The sequence below is a fragment of the Labeo rohita genome, chromosome 2 (genome assembly GCF_022985175.1).
Source record: "Labeo rohita strain BAU-BD-2019 chromosome 2, IGBB_LRoh.1.0, whole genome shotgun sequence".
Lineage (NCBI taxonomy): Eukaryota > Metazoa > Chordata > Actinopteri > Cypriniformes > Cyprinidae > Labeo > Labeo rohita.
In genome coordinates, this window is record NC_066870.1 from 39272216 (window position 1) to 39294748 (window position 22533).

Below are 22533 nucleotides of genomic sequence, written 5' to 3' on the forward strand. Positions count from 1 at the left end.
GTTTGATAATGCTGTTGAGCAGAGCTGCATTTGATGGAGGGTGTGATCAGTCATGGATCTCCTGTGGTCCAGATGTGCAGATGTGTGGTGCCGTGGGCCGCCTGTGCCGGTCTGTTATATGATGCTGATCTAATGTGGGCGCGAGCGTTGCTTCCCTACAGAGACCCATAAACCCACTGCCGCGCTCCACTGACGCCCATCTGCGGCCACATGCTCTGGCATTCTGGGAGATTCACAGCAGATCAGACCAATCCTACAGAGAGAGAGAGAGAGAGAGAGAGAAAGAGAGAAAGAGAGAGACAGAGCAGGTGTGTGTCCTGATGGAGGAAAGTGTTTGCTAGAGACAAAACACACAGAAAAGTATCTATCTATCTATCTATCTATCAGTCTGTCTGTCTGTCTGTCTGTCTGTCTATTTATCTATCTATCTTTCAATCCATTCATCGTTCACCCTTCCATCCGTCCGTCTATCTGTCCATCCATCTATTGTTTTTCCTTCCATCCATCCATCTATCCAACCATATATTATCATTCCATTGTTCCATCCATCTATCCTTCCATCCATCTGTCTGTCTATCCATCTATCATCTGTCTATCCATCTATCCATCTATCGGTCTGTCCGTCTATCCATCTGTCTGTTATCGTTCCATCGTTCCATCGATCCATCCATATATTATCATTCTATCGTTTCATCCAACCATCTGTCTGTCCATTCATCGTTTATCTTTCGTCCATCCATCCATCCATCCATCTATCCATCTGTCTATCCATCCGTTCATCGTTTATCGTTCCATCCATCCATCTGTGTATCTCTGTCCATCCATCCATCCATCCATCCATCCATCTGTCTATTATCGTTCCATCCATCCATCTGTTATCATTCCATCATTCCATCCATCCAGCCATTATTTATCCTTTCATCCATCCATCCATCTATTTGTCTATCCATCCATCATTTATCCTTCCATCCATCCATCCATCTATCCATCTGTCTATCCATCCATCCATCATTTATCCTTCCATCCATCCATCCATACATACATCTGTCTATTATCATTCCATCGTTCCATCCATCCATCGTTTATCCTTTTATCCATCCATCCGTCCATCCACCTGTCTATCCATCCATCCATCCATCCATACGTTTAGTGTGTTTTTCATCCCATTTGTTTTACAGGGACACAGGAAGTGTAAACCTCATAAACCAAGTGTACTTTGTAGTTCCCGTGTCATGATACACATGTGTGTCCTCATGAACCATATATACCAGAACACACACGCACACACACACACACACTAATTGCTGAAATGATCTGATGGTTTTTCTGTCATCTGAGCTCAGAGGAGGACTGTGAGATGCCGTCGTTCGGAGGCCCGTCTCAGCGGGAGACTCTCGTGTGTCTCCGTCTCGTGTCTCCAATCACATTCCGGCTCTAATGACGCTGGAGAAAATTGAATTTCTGCACTCGATGTATCGCTGGGAAAAAAGCAAGTGTCACCATCCTCCGTGTTTCTCTCTCTCTCTCTCCATCAGTGCGGCTGTTGTGCTCGATGTCTTACTGTAAAGTGGATTTTGTAATCATGTTGTCATATACGCTGTGCTTATGTTTATTCGTGTTGTATTGGATTGGAAAGCGTGTGCGGCTGCAGGCTGAGAGTTATTAGTGCTGCTGTTCTAATACTTCTGATTCTGCGCTGACTGGATTATATTGCCACATAATGAGGTTTTATTTGCGTTGTGTGAGAGCCGTAATAGAGTTAGAGCTGAACTGACTCCAGACGCGATCCGTGATCCGGTCCGCTCGCTCCGTCGGATGTGTGAGGTCGGGTATCGTGTCACATCTGGAAGTGCAGAACTCATTTAGCTGAGCGTAATGTGTGAATGAGAACATTAATGTGTGAATTACATCGCTGAGAGATTCCACACCCGTCACACTCATCAGGAGACCAGCAGACGCCTCGGGAACATCCTTCTGGAGACGCTTTATAGCGGTGCCCTGCTGAATTCTGAATTCTGATTGGCTGAGAAACGTTCCAGGGGTTGATTAATGAAGTACGTCCAGCTTTAGTGACTAGCAGTGGGAATTTTCAAGAATTTAATGATTCCTTTTCCAAATAATAAATTGTAACTCATATCGTATGGCATAATACTGCAGCATTTGTTTCAATTATTTAATTACTTTTCGTCTGAAAAAAAAAGGAAAATAAACAACATAACAAATAAGAAAAAATTATTTAGAAAAAAATGATTAAGATGTGTGACTCACATTAAGTGAAGGTGTAAAAATAACTGGCTGGTTTGATGCGTACATCTCTTGACATTTTATAGTCATTAAATAAATTTTCTATAAATACACTTGAAAGTATTGATGGAGGTTTATCTGTGGTTACTGTGGTGACAGATGCTGATCTGAAGTGTTTCGGGTCAGATGTGAAGCTCTATGCTTTCAGCTGCTTATAGTTTGAGAAACTGAATCAATCAAAGCTAATGCTTTTAAAATGAGAGCGTACGGAGGAGGATCCTCACGCCGTATTGATCTGAACGCAGCGAGTTTCTCCATCAATACGTGTGTTAATCCGGAGCGTGTGGCGAGCTCACCGCCGCTGAAGGGTTAATTTAATGTGATCAGATGACATTTAAATCTGAGCGCTGTCACGTCACCCTTACAGACGAAAGGTCAGACATGACAGGCTTCGACAGACGCGTTTCTGACGCGTGAAGAGGCGCTCTTCATCTCCACCTCAGCGTTTATTTCTCAGAAAGTCGACAACTCTACTAGACTGTACACTGTAAAAACATTTACAGAACTTTTAACAAATCTTTTGTCAGATCAGCTCAGATTCACAAATGTTGCTCAGACCGTTTCTGTTGAATAAACAAATCGGTTTCTTTGTAGTTAAAATGAACTCAATTTTATTTGTTTAAAATTGTTTTGTTTGATTTGTTAGGCTATTTTAATAGTGTAGTATTTTACTTTTTTTTTTTTTTTTTTTTTTTTTTTACATTTTTTATCAGCTAAAACATATATATTAGTTAACATAGTTTTTTTTTTAATGCTTTAATTCATCAAATTCGTTTAACCAATTCCAGATAAAAAGAATTTTAAGGGTTTTTTTTTGTTTTTTTTTTAAGTTGTAGAAGATGCCCCAAGTAAAAAAGTAATAGATTTAAAATGCATTTATTTTATACTAAGCATAGTTCAAGTCTGTTAACATATTTAATGTCATATCGCTCAAGACTTACTGATATAAAAATTGTAATTAAACTTTATTTGGAGTACTACTTGTGCACAATGTACACTTCTTAATATTAAGTCTAAAATATGTTTTAATGTCACTATTAATGATGATTGTATGATCGTTAAATAATATCAGTCTTTAAATGCAAGATATTTAAAGTATACTTGCAATAGTTCCACTTTAGCACAATCAAATATACTTAAGTATATCTTTAGTTGGACTTCCACAAAATGAAAGTGCATTAAGTGTAAAATTAGTTGTTTCAATTTAGCAAACTTTAAATATACCAGTTTAGTATACTAAAAGTACAATTGCAGAGTATTTTTATTAAGGGCATGTATTTGTAGTTCACTTAACATGAAATAAATGCATTTTAAGTACATTTTAGTATGTTTATTTTTCACTATAGGGGCACTAGTCAGTTTAATAATATAAACTTGCAATTCTGAGGAGAAAAGTCCAACTTGTGAGATATAAACGTGCAACACAGTTAAAAAGCTTCATTTGTCTGTTACTTTTTTTAATACTGTTGCAGAAACTTTCATATTTTTTATATTTTTTGTATCATTTGTATTTGATGCACATTGAATTGCCATCATTTATGACATCATCAGCTATAAAAATAGTAAAAATGCTTAGTGAGGTTAAAGGGGCTTTCTGAAGTTGCGAGCCAGACTCGAACGTGTGCTTCTGTGATGAAGGTCTGTGTGTGTTTGTGTGTGTCAGGTGAAGTGCTGTAAGTACTGGCCGGATGACACCGAGATCTACAGAGACATCAAGGTGACGCTGATCGAAACGCAGCTTCTGTCCGAGTACGTCATCAGGACGTTTGCGGTGGAGAAGGTGAGGAGACGCTCCTGACACACGCAGTCGGAGCACTGCTCCAACCCATCACAAACATCATTACCCGCAGATCACAATCAAAAAATTGCATACTTTATGGCAAGGCAACATTACTTTAAAATACACATCAATTTAGCAACAAGGCAAGGTATTTTTATTTCTAAAGTACATTTAAAACAGCAGCTGCTGACCAAAGTGCTGTACAATCTAAAAATATAAAACTATAGCCATTTATAAATAAAAACATTACACATTATGTATTCGGATCATTTTGATGTATGGAGTACCATTAGTGTCAAAAATGCTTTCTGTAAAATGATCTATGAAGTTATATTAGTGTCAAAGACTTTAGTAAAATATATTTCAACTTTTCCACGTATCTCACGCACTCTTGGGACTGAATTTTGCTGATGAACAAACAAACCATTGCATGTAGTTTATCTAGTCTCAGTCTCAGGAAAAAGTATTTTTCAAAAATGTACACTTTTGTACCTTTTAGGTACTTATACGTACACTTTGGGTACCAATATGAACCTAGGTAGATGTACTTTTTGAAAATCTTTTGTACCTTTTTTTCTGAAAGTGTACTGATGAACCATTGAAACATGAAAAATGTAACACTTTTTTTCATCTGAAAGTAAACAAATGTATTTTGTTTGAGAATGTTCCAGAGTAATGTTAATGTTGTGCTGATGTAGTATTGTTAGGAATCATGAGTTAATAAATTGTAAATAAATGGTAAAGTCAAAGGGATTTAATGAAAAGCTCTTCATTAGCTGTGTTGTAGTTTTGGTAGATTTTACTCGGTTGTCAGCAGATATAGAGTGTGTGAAAGTGAGCGGCTGTTTGTGTCTGATTGATAAAGGAGTCTCTGTCTGTTCTGCAGCGAGGAGCTCATGAGATCCGTGAGATCAGTCAGTTTCATTTCACCGGCTGGCCGGATCACGGCGTTCCGTATCACGCTACGGGTCTGCTGGGATTCGTGCGGCGAGTCAAATCCAAATCCCCCACCAACGCCGGACCCATCGTGGTCCACTGCAGGTACCAGAACACATCGCACATGATCTCGTGAACACTCCAAGACTGCATTTATTTAACCAAAAATACTGTTTAAACAGTAATATTGTGTATGAGAGAGTGTTCTTCTTCAAAGGCGTAAGAACATGTTAATTATGCCACAGAATTAAAAAAGTTGTGTCATTTTTTTTGCAACTTTTTCGCACAGTTTGGACTGAGGTCAAAATACACAGTTGAGGTCAAAAGTTTACATCCCCCTTTCAGAATTATTAAAAATGTTAATTTTTTTTATTTTTTTTTTAAATAAGAGGGATCATACAAAATCCATGTTATTGTTTGTTTAGGCCTGACCTGAATAAGATATTTCACATAAAAGATGTTTAATACTGTGTTGTTACCTGAATGATCCACAGCTGTGTTTTTTTGTTTAGTAAAAGTTGTTAATGAGTCCCTTGTTTGTCCTGAACAGTTAAACTGCTGCTGTTCTTCAGAAAATCCTTCAGGTCCCTTTCAGGAACCCTTTCCAACAATGACTGTGTGATTTTAAGATCCATCTTTCCACACCGAGGACAACTGAGGGACTCAAATGCAACTGTTACAGAAGGTTCAAACACTCACTGATGCTTCAGAAGGAAACACGATACATTAAGAGCCGGGGGGTGAAAACTTTTGAACAGAATGGATATATGTGCATTTTTCAGATTTTGCCTAAATATCATATTGTTTTTTCATTTAGTACTGCCCTTCAGAGGCTGCATAAGATATTTACATGGTTTCCAGAAGACAAAATAAGTTACATTTACCCTGATCGTCTAATTCCAAAAGTTTTCACCCCCAGCTCTTAATGCATGGTTTGTCCTTCTGAAGCATCAGTGAGTGTTTGAACCTTCTGTAATAGTTGCACATGAGTATCTCAGTGTGAAAAGATGGATCTCAAAATCTCACAGTCATTGTTGGAAATGGTTCAAATACACAAAAATACCTGGAAAACCAAAGAATTTGTGGGACCTGAAGGATGAAGAAAAGTGTTCTGGACAAACAAGGGACTCATGAATCACTAAACAAACAAACACAGCTGTGGATCATTCAGGAAACAACACGGTGTTAAGAATCAAGCATATGCAAACTTTTGAACAGGGTCATTTTTATAAATTCAACTATTATTTTCTCTTGTGGACTATATGAAGACATCTTTGATGTGAAATATCTTATTCAGGTCAGTAAATAAACAATAACATGCATTTTGTATGATCCCTCTTATCTTGGTAAAATAATTTACATTTCAATGATTCTGAAAGGGGGGTGTAAACTGTTGACCTCAACCTGCAACATATAAAGTCAGAATTGTGTGAGCAAACTTCACAGTTGCCTTTAATTATTTTTAATTCTGTGAAACAATAAAAAAGAATTGTGAGATTAAAAATCATTAAACGCATTAAAAGTCTTAATTATTCCAAACCGTGTTTGTTATGCTGTTTTGTTTTATGTTGACGAGAGAACTAACATTAAAGTTGCTTAAAACTTTTCAATACATACATAAAACTACAAGCATTTTTACTAATCAGAAGCTCATTATTACAGTAATTCTGACTTGATGTAAACACTGCATTTATTTTCCAACTCACAAATTAAATTCAGATTCATCTGAAGGTCTTCTCTAAACTGATGTTGCCTTTTGCTTGATTTTGATTCTTTTACTCCCTGTGGTTTTTTTATCTGTTGATCTGAATCTGTGTTGTGATTGGTCGCTCACAGCGCGGGGGCCGGGCGAACCGGCTGCTTCATCGTGATTGACATCATGCTGGACATGGCGGAGCGGGAAGGCGTCGTCGACATCTATAACTGCGTGAGAGAGCTGCGATCGCGAAGAGTCAACATGGTGCAGACCGAGGTACTCCTTCTCTGACCTTTGACCTCTGACCTCTGACCTTTTCACCTCACTGGGCCTGTAAAATACATGTGGAAATGCTGAAAGTGTTCAATAAGATGTCACAGTTCAGTGTGACACACAAAAGAGAGACTTTTTTTAATTGAGAGAGAAATAGAAATAAATATGATTCTAGTACAAGAGGCTTTAGAAACGAGGAACAGAAAGCTGTTAAAGCACAGTAAATGCACTTTAAACACGCCGCTGCTATTTTAACCTATAAGCGTCTCATAAACACCCTCAACCTCACACGCCTCCCGCTCAAGAGCCGATCGGGCCGATGCAGGTGCGTTTAAGAGCTGTAATGCGTTTGAGGAACGAAAGCAGATTATTGCATTTAGTTTTTACAGCTCCTGACAAGTTCCTGCAGCATCTGGTCTCGTTTCACTGCGACTGCACTCGGATCGCTGGCTGCGTTTAATGGGCAAATGTTTTAGAGCCGACGTCTGGATTGGTATTTGAGAAGCCTGATTCACCCTGTTTAAGTTCAGTGACCTTCAGACGTGTGTGTGTTTTGCTCGCAGGTGTTTTGGCACGCTTAGATGCCCGACGGGCACGCGTTACCTTTTTACACGCGTGTTTGAACCGTCACTAATCATTCGGAACGACACGCGCTCGTTAGCGCTCCGCTGCTGATTGCGTGCTTTTTAGGTTGCATCACATCTGGGTTGTGATTGGACGCTCCAGCGGAAAGGTCAAAGGTCACGGCAGATGCCTAATCACAGACGCGCTGACCCCGTCCTCACTATCTAGTCAAAGCGACAGGCCAAGATGCTGCGGAAATGTCACTTCAGCAGTGATTTCCATCAAACGCTCGTCGCATCAGCGTCCGCTCCACGACTTCTGACGACTCGCCGCTAATAAAGTTTGATGTTCTTTCTGTTTTACACCATCAAAGTCTCTCGTGAAACAAATGAGTGCAATCACAGCGGCATCTGCATTTGCAACGCTGACAGATTCCATGAATACAAAACAGATGAAGGGAGAAAACCAGCACAGCGACGGAGGAAATCAAGCATTTGTTTCTGTAGAAAACTACAACTGATTCATTATATGTGACCGGCGCTGCTCTATGACACAGTCATACTGGTCAGGAGTTTGGGGTGTTTTTGAAAGACGTTTTTTTTCTGCTCTGTGAGGCTGCATTTATTTGATCAAAAACACTATAAAAATTCTAAAATATTATTGGGATGTAAAACAGGTGTTTCTTTTTAAATATAGAATAAACTGTAATTTATTTCTGTGATGCGCAGCTGAATTTTCAGCATCATTACCCCAGTCTTGTGTCACATGATCTTCAGAAATCATTCTAATATGCTCATTTGCTGCTAAAGAAACATTTATGATTATTGGCAATGTTGAAAACAGTTGTGCTGCACAATATTTTTGTGGAAACCGTCACACCTTTTAATTTTCAGGATTCACAGATGCATAGAAAGTTGAAAAAAAAATTGTAATGTAACATTATAAATGTCTTTACTTTTGATCTTTTTTTGAGCTCTAGTGATTCTGTCATTCAGACTGGATCTTGTTTCTTGTGTCTGTCAGGAGCAGTACGTCTTTATCCATGACGCCATCTTGGAGGCGTGTCTCTGCGGCGACACCACCATCCCGGCCAATCAGCTTCGCTCCGTTTACTACGACATGAACCGATTGGATCCTCAGACCAACTCCAGTCCAATCAAAGAGGAGTTCAGGGTGAGACGATCGATCCGCTTCATCTCACGACTTTGCGTTTATTTGCGTTGTGATTCCGCAGCTGTGACGTTACTTATAATGAGTTTCAGAGCTGAAGATATGAAACGCTTTCTGTGTCACCGCTTTGATTTGATTTACAAAGTGCTGTGGTGAAGAAATGGTAAAATATGAGCGTTGGTATTGAATATCAGCAGTGTGATGTGAATTAGAGCCGCACGATATTAGAGTCAGCGACCGCATCAGTTATCAGGCTGTTTTTAAATACATTATCAGCGTTGATTTGATTAGACCAGTATTAGAAACAGAAAATATCAGGTTTGTTTTTCTGTTTCTACAGTTCATCATCTCTTCTGCCGCTTACACATTTATAGAAAAATCAAAACTACTGTAAACTAAAACACACAGAATCTTTGCACTTATTAAAAATTATTTGTCAGATGTTGAATGTTGAGTAATGGACATTTGTGACCCTGGAGCACAAAACCAGTCTTAAGTATCACAAGTATATTTGTAGAAATAGACAACAATACATTGTATGGGTCAAAATTATTGTTTTTATTTGTTTTATGCCAAAAATCATTAGGATATTAAGTAAAGATCATGTTCAATGAAGATGTTTTGTAAATTTCCTACCGTAAATATATCAAAACTTAATTTTGATTAGTAATATGCATTGTTAAGAACTTCGTTTGGACAACTTTAAAGGTGATTTTCTCAATATTTACATTTTTTACACCCTCAGATTCCAGATTTTCAAATAGTTGTATCTCAGCCAAATATTGTCCTATCCTAACAAACCATACATCAATGCAAAACTTTTTTATTTATATTACAAATGTCATAAAATTGACATTTATGACTGGTTTTGTAGTCCAGGGTCACATTTTATATCTGCCATATTACATAAAATGAGGGCAAAAACTAATCAGTAACACTTTACTTACAGTCTTGATATAAAATGTATAATATATAACCAAAGTTAAAATGCATTATAATGTTTGAAGGTTTGTTTGTCATATGTTAATGCATTATTTTTTGTAAAGGTGTTATGATGAATAGATATGTATTATAATGTTATAATATTAATTCATAATAATTAATGCATTAAAAACACTTTTATAATGCATTATATATAAAAGTTTGTGGTAAAATGTTACTTACATATGAAGTCTGGTTTTTGCAGCAACAAAAATGCATCGAAAGGAAGCGAGTTTATGCTTAAATGGTGTAAGAAAAATTAAAAAAGTTATTTTAAAAGGTTGTTTTTCTGACCTCATTGGCAGATTAATGCAAAAACACACTTAATTTTGATTAATATCTTAGGTCATTTTGCGTCTTGCAGCTAAATGCATCCTGATTTAAGGATGTTTAGATATTTGTGCTGGAAAACAAGACAGGAATACTGAAGAACAACAGCACTTCTGCAGTGCTTTAATGGCTGATTTCACTTATAAAATCTGAAGTTTTAGTGCCAGTGCTGTCTGTGTTAATTCTAAATTTTTAAAAAGTTTAAAAGCTAAATTTTTTGACTCGCCATGACATTAAATAATGATCAGCTGTCGTGGGCATTGACTAAAGTGTCTCTAGTTTGATAATGAGCTTGTGTTGTCAGACGCTGAACATGGTGACGCCGACGCTGCGCGTGGAGGACTGCAGCATCGCTCTGCTGCCGCGAAACCATGAGAAGAACCGCTGCATGGACGTTCTTCCTCCGGACCGCTGCCTGCCCTTCCTCATCACCATCGACGGAGAGAGCAGCAACTACATCAACGCCGCGCTCATGGACGTACGACACGCTTCAGCTCAAAATACACATTTAAACCCAGATTCGCATTGCTTTAATGCAAATGCACTTCTCTCTTGTCACACTATATATATTGATATATATATAACTCGATGTACACAACCCCAACCCAAACCCCTAAGAACATTAGTGTGATGCATGACGCTCACTTACATCAGACTGACTCCAAAGCTCTACATGTTTTAGCATCAATATTCTTGATATAATTTAAAGTGGTGATGACTGTCGTGTCCTTCGTCTCTCTCAATCAGAGCTACAAGCAGCCGTCTGCGTTCATCGTTACCCAGCATCCTTTGCCAAACACAGTCAAGGACTTCTGGCGTCTGGTTCTGGACTATCACTGCACATCCATCGTCATGCTGAACGACGTGGATCCGGCGCAGGTCGGACCGATGCTGTTAGGAGCTCATTTACTGTCATTCACCCAGTTTGATTGTTTTATCAAGCGCTGAAGCACAAGACCGTGTCTCTGAACGGCTGTACTTTCAGAAATAAGTTGCACCAGGGGAAAAAGTGCATTACTGAGAGAGAAAAAGACACAGATATGTTGCATCAGTGTATGTCACATTTTATTATTACTTTCAGAAGTAATGTAAATTACCAGTAAATACATCAGTTACAAACATTATAAAGGCTCCACAACAAATACTTCAAATTTACCTGCATTCAGAGCTGAACACGGTATAAAACAGTCGTTTTGCATGTTGAAAACAATACATGGTTATAAATGCAAATATTTACCTGCTGATATTTACACTAAAACATTTAATACATGAAAAAATCATGGCACATGAACATTAATAACACAAACTGTTGTTCAGAGTTTTTGAATCAGTTCATTAAATGGACGGTTTGAAATGAATCAAACTTATCAAACTATAAACATGTATTTTAGTTCCTGTCACTTCACCACAAATCCTTAACATTTAACCGTATTCAAAACAGGAGTCAAAATACAAGTATAAAACTAATAGAAATTATAGTAAATGCCGAGCTTAAACTCAGTTTTTTAACGGTGAAACAGGTCTTACAAATGTAATTAGGGCCCGAGCGCCCTATTGGAATTGCTCAGATTCTTCTTATTCTTCTCCAAAATAAATCACATTTTGAGAGTCTAAACATCGGCGCCGATAGCCTTGTGGGCGTCCCGTGTTCGAATCCTGGCTCAAGGACCTTCACTTCCTGTCAAGTGTAATCGGTTCTTTCGCAATAAAGCAGGGTTGCCAGGTTTTCACAACAAAACTCACCCTATCGCTATTAAAAACTAGCCTAAAAGTAGCCCAATCGCTTTTTAAGGGGGTCCCCCCTTAAAAATCACGTTCCCGGGGGGTAAAATATACATATTTTGGCGAGGTTTCCCTGGTAAAATTAGCGTTCAAGGGGCTAAATATTACATTATTTGGGTCGCTTCAACCCGTGGACATGAAATCCGTGGTAACAGTGTCAAAGTAGCCCAATTTGACAGGAAAACCACGAACTTGGCAACACTGCAATAAAGGTGAAAAATGCCATGTTTGAAAACTTTACACACGTGCCAAAAGTGATGAAAATTTACATCTGATCTGGGATTCAGAAGTGGGTGTGACAAAATGGCTCGATAGCGCCACCTATAAAAGTTCAACGAAGTGCCCCTCGAGCTATGTCTCACATACATGTACGAAATTCTGTAGACACATGTAACACACCAATACCTACAAAAAAAAGTCCCACAGCACAGCAAGTCCAAAACCCAACAGGTGTTTTCAAGAATTTTCTTGGCAAGTTTTGTGCCGTTTTTGCCATTTTCAGACATTGTATTTTAACGAACTCCTCCTAGAGATTTATTCAGATCAACGCCAGATTTGGTCAGTGTAATCTAACGCCCTTTGTGATGTTAAATTGCGAAGATCTAGAGTTTTCGTTAAGGGCGTGTCTGTGGCGGCCTGACGAAGTTCGATGTTTCGCCATGAAAAAGAAGTTGTTATAATTCAGGAATACAATGTCTGATCTGCACCAAAATTCACATGTTTGATAAGAGTCCCGTCCTGAACACATGCCATGACCATATTCACTTATAGTCATAGCGCCACCTGCTGGCAACAGGATACATCATGCTTTGCACTTACTCAAACATACCATGTTCAGTCTGCACCAAACTTAATATGTTTGATCAAAGTCCTGCTTGAACATCTACATGCCAGTATTCAGTTATAGTCATAGCGCCACCAACTGTCAGCAGGAAGTTTGGTTCATATAAATGACTTTGACATGTTTCTCCTATATTTATCATTTTAAATGCATATTGGTCACCGTTTTCCTGAAGCCTGGACATTCATCACTGCTTGCAGCTTTAATTTTGGATTGAATTTGAAAGTCAGAAAAAAAGAGTGCCTTATATCCTGCTAAATGCAGTGTGTGTCTGTCAGAAGCGTTGGTGTTCTCTGATTGGTCAGTGGCGTTTGAGGGCGGGTCTTAGTGCAGGCTCGTCTCTGTTCTGGGTTTCCTGCCTGAATGTTAAATAATGGCGTGTGTGTGACGGTGATTGAGATTCATGTGTGTGTGTCTGTGGGGACGGCAGCCTCAGGCTCTGTCAGAACAAACCCCATCAAAGAAGCTCAAACACACACACACACACACACACACCGATCTCAAACACCAGCCGCTCACACAACACACATTCAACATGTTTACCTACAGATCATCACAGAATGAGCAATCATATGTGATCGTTTTCATTCATATGCACTAATATAACAAAACATAGTCATACACAGCAATATTTACCTGCTGATATGTATACCGATCATTTCAGCACATGCAGTGCAAACAATTATTCAAACTTGCCAACTCTACTGAATCATCTGAAAAAGAAAATGTGATCATTTTCATTTATATGCACCAGGATAAAGTCATAAACAGCCATATTTACCTCCAGATATTTTTACTAAAATTTCATTGAAATGTCAATTCATTTAAACTGATCAAACTTACCAACTCTACTGAAGTTTAAAGGAGAGATTCTGTTAAATATGTCTCATACTCGTCATCAGATGAGGAAGAATCATGTTTAATTTCCATTCATATGCACCTATATAACACATTTTGAATCACTTGAATCAGAGTCTTGAATCAACTTGAATCAACAAATGATTCACTGAAATGAATCGAATTTACCAACTCTTTTCTGCTGAGGTTTAAATGAGTGATTCTATTGAATCATCTCTGATTCTGGACAGAAGAGGAGTCATATTTTCATTTATGCACACCTATAAAACAATACACATTCATAAACGGCAATATTTACCTCCTGATATTCATTCTAATCATTTAATAGATGGAAAAACAGACATTTGAATCTAAGTGTTGAATTTGTTGAAACAGACAGTTGAAGTGATTCACTGAAACGTGAGTCGTTTCTCTGTTGTTTGTTCATCTGTGAGTGTGTTTTGTGTGAGTTTGTGAGCAAAAGTGGATGTTTTTACTCGTGAACGCAGTGAACACACACACACACAAACACTCACACACACACACACTTCAAACGTGGAGCGACGGCGTGTCCCGCGCCACAGACGCACACAAACTCCTTTTCATCACGTATTCCTTCACAAAAACACAACAATGGCAGCCGGCGGCGGGAGAGCGAGGCCGTCAAATAGAGGATGATGGGAGATTTGAATGGATAACGAACACACACACACACACACACAGTCAGAGTGTGTGTCAGTAAATATTTCATGGCATTTACGCTGCTGGAGAGATTCTGTGTGTTTCAGCTTCAGTTTGACTGTTTGTTTCCTTTTGACTGTTTGACTCTCTGTGTGTGACAAACAAAAGAGCTGACTCTGATGTGTGTGTGTGTGTGTGCAGCTGTGTCCGCAGTACTGGCCTGAGAACGGTGTTCATCGTCACGGGCCGCTGCAGGTGGAGTTTGTGTCGGCTGATCTGGAGGAGGACATCATCAGCAGGATATTCCGCATCTACAACGCCGCACGGGTGTGTGACCAACACACACACACACACACACATTTTACAAAGTCCCCCTGAAATGTAATATTTCAATAATTTATCAAAACATTTACTTATTCATAGTTATCCAATGTGGGTTAATGGGTTATTTATTTTTTATTTTTTTACTTTTTAGTAATATTTATTATCATCAATATTTACATTTTATGATTTTTTTTTTTTTTTTTATTGTAGTAAGGGTTCAATTTTGATTGTTTTTATTTTAAAATTATTTATATCATTTATTTTTATTTACATTTTATATAATTTCATTTGTTTTTAGTGTCTTATTTTAATTATTTTTATTATGAAATTATATTTGAATTTTATATTTTATGATTTTATTTTAGTAGGCATTTTTGTTATTTATTATTTAATGTGTTAATGTGTTATTTTGATTATATTCATTTTAAAATTAATTTATTAAAATTTTATACTTTATGATTTTGTTTTAGTAAGCTTTTTATTATTTATTCATTTTAATTTTACATTTGTGTTATTTAGTTTGTTTTCAGTTGCTGTTTTGATTGGATTGTTTTTATAAAATGATGTTAATTTAATTTGGTGTTATTATCATTGAATTCATTTTAATTCTTTATATTTTGATTATTTATATTTTTAAAATTATACTTTTTTTAATATATTTATTTTGAAATTATTTATTTTAATTTAATATTTTATGATTTCATTTTAGTAGGCATTTTTTTAATTATTTCTTTATTTTACATTTTTATTATTTAATTTGTTTTTTTTTTTTGATTATATTCATTTTAAAATGAAATTATTTACATTCTATACTTTATGCTTTTATTTTAGTAAGCTTTTTATTATTTTTTCATTTTAGTTTTACATTTGTATAATTATTTTTTTTAATTGGTGTTTTGTTTTGATTGTTTTTATAAAATGATATAGTTATTTTAATTCTGTGTTTTTATGATTTAATTTAATTTATTTATTTTTCTGAGCAAAAAAATAAATATCATACATTTTCCCCTAATTTACAGAAGACACCCACTAACATGTTTTTCAGTGTAACAATTTTGTCAGGCATATTTACAACAAAAATCTGTTTTTGACATATTAAAAGACAAATTACTTTCACCCCAAATACTAATTAGTTGTAATTGTACATTTTTAAAATTTGCCACTATCCTAGGTTTTTTTGCCCATTTGTCAGTAATTTTTACTCCTTTAAAACACAATCAAATTTAATATGTGTCCTTATTCTTTTATATAATTTAATATGTACATGTCAGAATAATTTTACAAATTTCTTTTGGTGTGGACAACTTAACGTCTTTGACCCAGCAACAAAAGATAATTATTTCATTGGATAAATGTCTGTTTATTTGGATCTTGATGGACTGAAAGCAGAAGATCAGATGATTCAGATCAAATGAATGAATCAGTCTGAATCAGAGAAAAGCAAGATGTACAGCACAGCACCGTCTCCAGCGGACGACACATTTCTGCTGTAGTGTCACACACACACACACACACACACACACACACAATCTCACGTAATCTCCTTAAACTGTCAGAATCCTCACCTGTGACATCAGATGAACCTGACGCAGAATTAAACAGTGACCCAGACCACGTGACCTCTTTGACCCCGAGCCGACCCTGACCTCAGCACGACCCGCCGCAGCAGCACACTTACATAAACTCATCCCACATTCACGACGGCTTTACTGTGGACGTGGTGTTTACCCTGGTAAATGTCTGTGTGTGCGTTTCAGCCGCAGGACGGGTACCGGATGGTGCAGCAGTTCCAGTTTCTGGGCTGGCCGATGTACCGCGACACGCCCGTCTCCAAACGCTCCTTCCTCAAACTCATCCATCAGGTGGACAAATGGCAGGAGGAGTACGACGGAGGAGAGGGACGCACCGTCGTACACTGCCTGTGAGCATCACACACACACACACGCACACACACACACACACTTCAACCTAAACCACACTTAAACACACTCAAGCTGTTCTGTAATGAAACCTGTGGTTACCGTGGTAAATTTTCTAAATGATTAGTAATTTCAGTCCAGCGCACAGGAGCGTCAGACTCCTCGCACAATCCCATAATCCTCTCTGATCACAGCAGGAAACAGATCGATCATCATCTGAAGGCCTTTGGTTGACACGATGATGTGATGTGAAGAGAAACACTCCCATCTAGTGGCCAAACACACTCACTGCACCCAGCACAGCCGCTTCAGATCACACATCACATCACAAAGTTATAAAAATGTTATACTGTGATATATATTTGATTATATATATGATTTTTAGGGGGTTTTTTTGCATTATACATAAAGTCTTTAATTAACATGTTAACAAAATATTTTTCAAAGTTGTTAATAAAACAGTTATTGGAGACCATTTTACAGGAAAATAATATTTACATTTTTCGACATCAAATTTTCACCGGTAATTCAATGTGTTGCTTTTCATTTCGTTGCAACTAGTTGTGAAATTTAAAGTAAATTCTACATTTCTTTCAGTTTATGTTGTGGTTGATTGATGAATGATCAACATTGTGTTTGTTTGATCACTGAATCTGAATCAGGACAAATGAATCTGTTTTGTTGATTTGACTGAGCATCAGTCAGAAGTGTTGTCTTTATCTGAACTGTGTTTTGTTTCGTCCCGTCAGGAACGGCGGCGGTCGCAGCGGGACGTTTTGCGCCATCAGTATCGTTAGTGAAATGCTGCGGCATCAGCGCTCCGTCGACGTGTTTCACGCCGTCAAAACCCTGCGGAACAACAAACCCAACATGGTGGATCTGCTGGTACTGAATGTGTCACATCACGTCACACCTCGCTGACACACACACACCAGAACCCCAGAGATACAGAACAGAGATCATGTAGACGAGAACTACACCATCAGGATCATTTCTGGTTGAAACCTTCACTGATCAGAGCAAGTTCATTGTTAACTAAAACTGAAACAGAAAATTATAAAAAATATATATATATATAGGCATTTAAGAAAGAAAGAAAGAAAGAAAGAAAAGAGAACAAAAAATAATAAAATTAATTTAAAAAAATACAAATAAAAAAACACTTTTGTAACTTCAAAGATTTTGTTACTTGATTTAAACACAAAAAAAACTTTAAGTGAGATCAAATAAGTGTATATAAAAGTAAACTTACTGTATTTCAGAATATAGTTTAAATTAATTTAATACTAAGCAAAATTAAAAAACTGAAACAAAACAAATATTTTTAAAAAATTATATAGGTATTTTTAAAAAAAAAAAGAAAAGAAAAAAAAAGTAGAACAAAAAAAACCACAACAAAAGCAATACAATTTTAACTAAATAACTTGTACAAAAACAAAAGTTGTATAAAAAAAATGTATAAAAACTACAGAAGGAAAAGTTTTATTTAAAGCTGATGTATCAAAATAATTAAAAGTAAAACTGAATCAAAAATTCTAAAATTAAATAAAATAAAAACCTGTATAGAAATAGAGTTTTTAAAAACTACAACAAATAAAAATGACAACAAAACACAAGAAAAATCATACAGTTTTAACTAAATAACTTGATGTCCAAAAACGAAACTAAAATAAATGTTTAAAAACTACATAAGAAAAAGTTATTAAAAATTTTAAAAACACACAAAATAGCACTATATAGAAATAGTTTTTAAAAACTAGAAAAAATAATAACAATGACAAAAATATACAACACAATACAATTTTAACTACATAACTTGTACAAAACCAAAAAAAAAAGTTTAAAAACTACATAAGGAAAAGTTATTAAAAATGACAAAAGGTAAAATTTTAATTAAAATAGATGTACTAAGTAAAAGAAATTAGAAAAAAATAAATAAATACGACATAAATACACAACAAAATTAATTCAGTTTTAACTAAATAACTTGTACCAAACTCAATTAAACTGAAATAGAAATGTGTAATGTGTAATGACAGTAAAGACATCTGCTCTAAACACTGAATCGCTGTGATGATCGTCTTCTCACTGTTGTCTTGTGTGTTTCTGCAGGATCAGTACAAGTTCTGCTATGAAGTGGCGTTGGAGTATCTGAACTCAGGCTAACGGACTGACGCTCCGTGTGTGTGTGTGTGTGTGTGTGTGTGTGTGTGTGTGTGTGTACAGTCGGCTTGTATATCTTTACAATGAAACTCATCCGTCTGGATGCATCAAGACTGTGAAGAGCAGATTCGACTCCTGCCTCTGTTTCCCGCTGGCGTTCGTTTCCCTGACGTGGTTAGAAAGTGTTTTGCGTTGATGTGGGACGGCGTTGATGTGGACGATGTTCTGCCATTCACTGAAGGAATTCACAAGATTAGTGCCCGACGACGCGGCACATCACTGACGTCCTCTTCGATACTATAATGAGCCTCATTTGCATATTAATGAGACAAGTCTGCTGTGATTGGCTGAAATGCTCCTGTTATATAAAGCGGACCGGTTGGAGACGCGAGTGTAATTTGGTGTAAATTGTGTAACATATGAAATCTCATAAGATATGGAGGAATCATCATCATCATCATCATCATCATCGCGATCCAAAGCTCGTCATCGCTCGCTCTCCACGCATCTGTTCCTTTGCTTTTATTGTGTTTTTAATATTGTTTGTTTATACTGTAAATATTGGAGGTGTGCTGTGATATTTATTCAGGACAATCATCTTGTACTGGTTCTTGAGTTCATATTGTACATGATCAAATATACTGTATGGATCAACAAACGTCTGCCTGCTCGTAACTCACTACGATCTTTCTGTTCTAGATATTATATCTATTTATTGCTCGGAGTTCTTTTATATCTGTTTAACTGCCTGTGAAAATCAGGCTGAATGTCAGAGTAGAAAATCTCACACGGCTCTAAAAAGTGAAATCAGTAACACTTTATTTCAACTCTTTATGTATAATGCATTGAAACACAGACAAACACACCTTCAAATGTTATATTGCATTATAGGTTTGGTTATTTATGAAAATATATAATGCGTTATACATTCTCAATACCTTTCTAATGCATTATACTTACTTTAAATAGTGTAATGATGATTAGATAAGTATTATAATGCGTTATAACTGTGATTATAATTATTTAAGATCATTGAATGCATAAATGCATTAAAACCTATGATGCCTTATATATAAAGGATTTTAATTATAGTGTTACTGTGAATTTATAACAATTTATGAATTAATTTATTTCAACATGTCTGATTGCATTTCAACAATTACGTTAAGGTCCCATTCGTTCACATTAGCTAATGCACAACGGTTTTGTTTTCCAGTACAAATATCTAAACATTTATAAATAAATATATATTTACTTGACATACAAAATAACTTAAGATATAAAGTCTTAATTTCTGAAAAAACATATTGACATTAAGTGAATTAAGTAAATTTATTCTTAAAACAAAAACAAAATTTTCCTTTAGAATTAAGTTTATTTCACATCTATATATATATATATATATATATATATGAAATGTATAATATAGAAATATATCACATACAAAATTTGAGTTTGGCTGATATATGTGTGTGTACTGTTTGTATTTATTATTAATATATAAGTACAAACACATGCATGTATATATTTAAGAAATATTTAAAATTATATGTATTTATTATAATTTGTATAGAATTTATATTATACATATATATATTTGTACATAATCACAATTAATCATTTGACATCCCTAATATATATAGAGAGAGAGAGAAAATTTTTTTTTTTTTTGTTTTTTGTTTTTGTTTTTTTTTTTGCGGTGTTAGTTCATATTAGCTCAGATCCATTAAATAATATTAACAGGTTTATTTGATTATTTTTTTTTATTATTATTAAAAATCATTATTATTTTACTTGTGTTAATAAATGCCTTACAGTAAAGTGTTACACAAAACGTTATTACATAACACAAGGCTTCAGTCAAAGACATGTTTTAAGTTGAAGTTCAACAGTGTGAAAACTGGGACTAATAAAAGGATTCAGTGAGTCGACTCTCGTGTGACTTTAAAAGATGTGCTATATAAAGCATCATATGAATCATATGAACTGCTCTTGTGATGCTTTATTGTCAGACGATGATCACTGTAACACGCTAAAGTTTAAACATCCCATGTAAACCAGTCCGAAGTCCCGATCCCAATAATGATTCGCGAACCATCATTTCAGATCAAGACTCGTAGCGCGGATCGCGAATCATTTAATTCGCCGAATGATTCAAGAACCCGCTCCGAAGCCCGATCTGAATCAAATGATTCGCGATACGTGAAGTTCCGATCTAAATCATATGATTCACAGTACGCAAAGTTCCGACCACCCCAAATGATTCTCGAGCCCGCTCCGAACTGGTCTTCAAATGATTCGCAATAGGCGAAGGCCCGATCTGAATCAAATGATTTGCGATTCAATTGGAGCGCTTCGAAACAGTGAATTATTTTTATTTTTTTATTATAAGCGTTGTTGAACTTAAAAAAAATTAATAGTTCTTTTAATTCGATCTGGTTTTTGCTAGTGAATCGCTTGACATGAAAAGAAGTCACGAATTTGAACCAATCAGAGCGGTTCCAGCTTAAATGACTCACTCAATTGATTCGGTTCATCTGTTCCACTTTTCAGCCATATTTATGTTTATGAAATTGACTGAAATAGACAAAAAAAGTATGATGTTTTTTTTGATTGCGTGAAAATATATGTGCTTATTAAAAAGTTAAACACAAATGGTCTTTCAATAATTCAAGCACTTTTTTAGTTTTTTGATGTTTAATTGCTATTTTCAAGGGATTTCCAGGCCTTACATTTCACCGTTTCTTGTATGAGCCCCCTAAAACATTTTTAAAAAAAAAAAACTTTACTCATATTTTTGTTCGCTGTGTTACAGTATAAAGAATCAGTGAGAGTTTAATGAGAGTTTGTTCAGTCCAGAACTGGAGCAGCGTGTGAAACACTGATCACAACAGCTGCTGACAGATTGATAAATGTCATCTTCACCAATAGATTCACAGATACACTGGTCTTAGAAGGAGTCGTACATGACTAGAGACACGAGTGTTTGGTTATTAAAGTAGAAAAGATTAGATCAAAAATATCATCTAATGATTCTCATTCCTCATGTGGACACAAATCTGATGTGACACATTAAGAAGCTTCTATTTACACGATTTTGAGACGAATCGTGCGTTTGATGAGGGACACAACCAGCATCTGCAGTGCTGGAGATCCAGGAACACAAGCAGAACCAGTGAATACGGCTCAGATGACAAATGTGTGAGTAAATGTTCTTCTGTAACAAGATCTGATCAAAGTGTTTTCTGTTTCTGAGGTTTGGCTCTTCCACAGACGTCACGGACACGCATCAGCTTCAGAACATGACTTCATTAACCTTATATTTGATCTTTGACCTTTCATCATAAACAAATGATGTTTGATAAAGTTCGGGAGGAGCACGATCAGATAATCAACTAATTTGGCTCAGGTGCAACTCGTCTAGGTAATCATCCAATCTAGCAGAAGTCATATATATGCACGCAGCCGTCTTACCTCTGTCATTCGACTGTTTTTTCGGCATCCCCCCTCCACCCCAACTCCTCACTCTTGATCTATCCTCATCCCACACTTGGGATGGGGGGAGTTCTCTGGGTTCGGGCCATGGTCCGGGCTCGGAGCCCTTCCCCCAGAACAGCACGCCAAAATATGCTTACTGTTTACTCAACCAGATTAGATGTGAGGGTGAACTCGTGAAACTGCTGTGACACTCGATCTGCTCCAAGCCTTCTGTCGTCTGATTGATCTTTAGAGTTTTTAGTGTAATTGTACAATTGTCCTCATTCTGCTGGTGCTTCACGTGTGTTTGCTGTCAAATCTTGACTGATTTTTATCAAGTAAACATCAGAATGACTGTAGTCATAATATTTCCAGATGAACACTTACCGGACTGAAGCAGCTTGGCTTTACTTGATTCTCCATCAATCATTTTTTAGTCTCAAATCTGATGATCAGGATCTTTTGAGGAACATTT

The 22533-nt window shown here is 36.4% G+C and overlaps 1 protein-coding gene across 2 annotated transcripts in view; it reads left to right on the plus strand.

Moving 5' to 3' along the window:
* Window positions 1-19900, plus strand: part of LOC127173883 (receptor-type tyrosine-protein phosphatase mu) — a 228799-nt gene extending 208899 nt beyond the window's left edge. The window contains exons 24-33 of one of the 2 annotated variants that reach the window (XM_051123958.1): window positions 3968-4084; window positions 4971-5125; window positions 6857-6992; window positions 8577-8726; window positions 10339-10512; window positions 10782-10913; window positions 14377-14502; window positions 16257-16420; window positions 17168-17303; window positions 18531-19900. In XM_051123958.1, the coding sequence (XP_050979915.1) occupies window positions 3968-4084; window positions 4971-5125; window positions 6857-6992; window positions 8577-8726; window positions 10339-10512; window positions 10782-10913; window positions 14377-14502; window positions 16257-16420; window positions 17168-17303; window positions 18531-18584 (1344 nt within the window). In that variant the 3' untranslated portion in view covers window positions 18585-19900. The remainder of the gene's footprint in view (window positions 1-3967; window positions 4085-4970; window positions 5126-6856; window positions 6993-8576; window positions 8727-10338; window positions 10513-10781; window positions 10914-14376; window positions 14503-16256; window positions 16421-17167; window positions 17304-18530) is intronic. The other variant, XM_051123950.1, reaches the window with a different exon arrangement.
* The last annotated feature ends 2633 nt before the right edge of the window (window positions 19901-22533 follow it).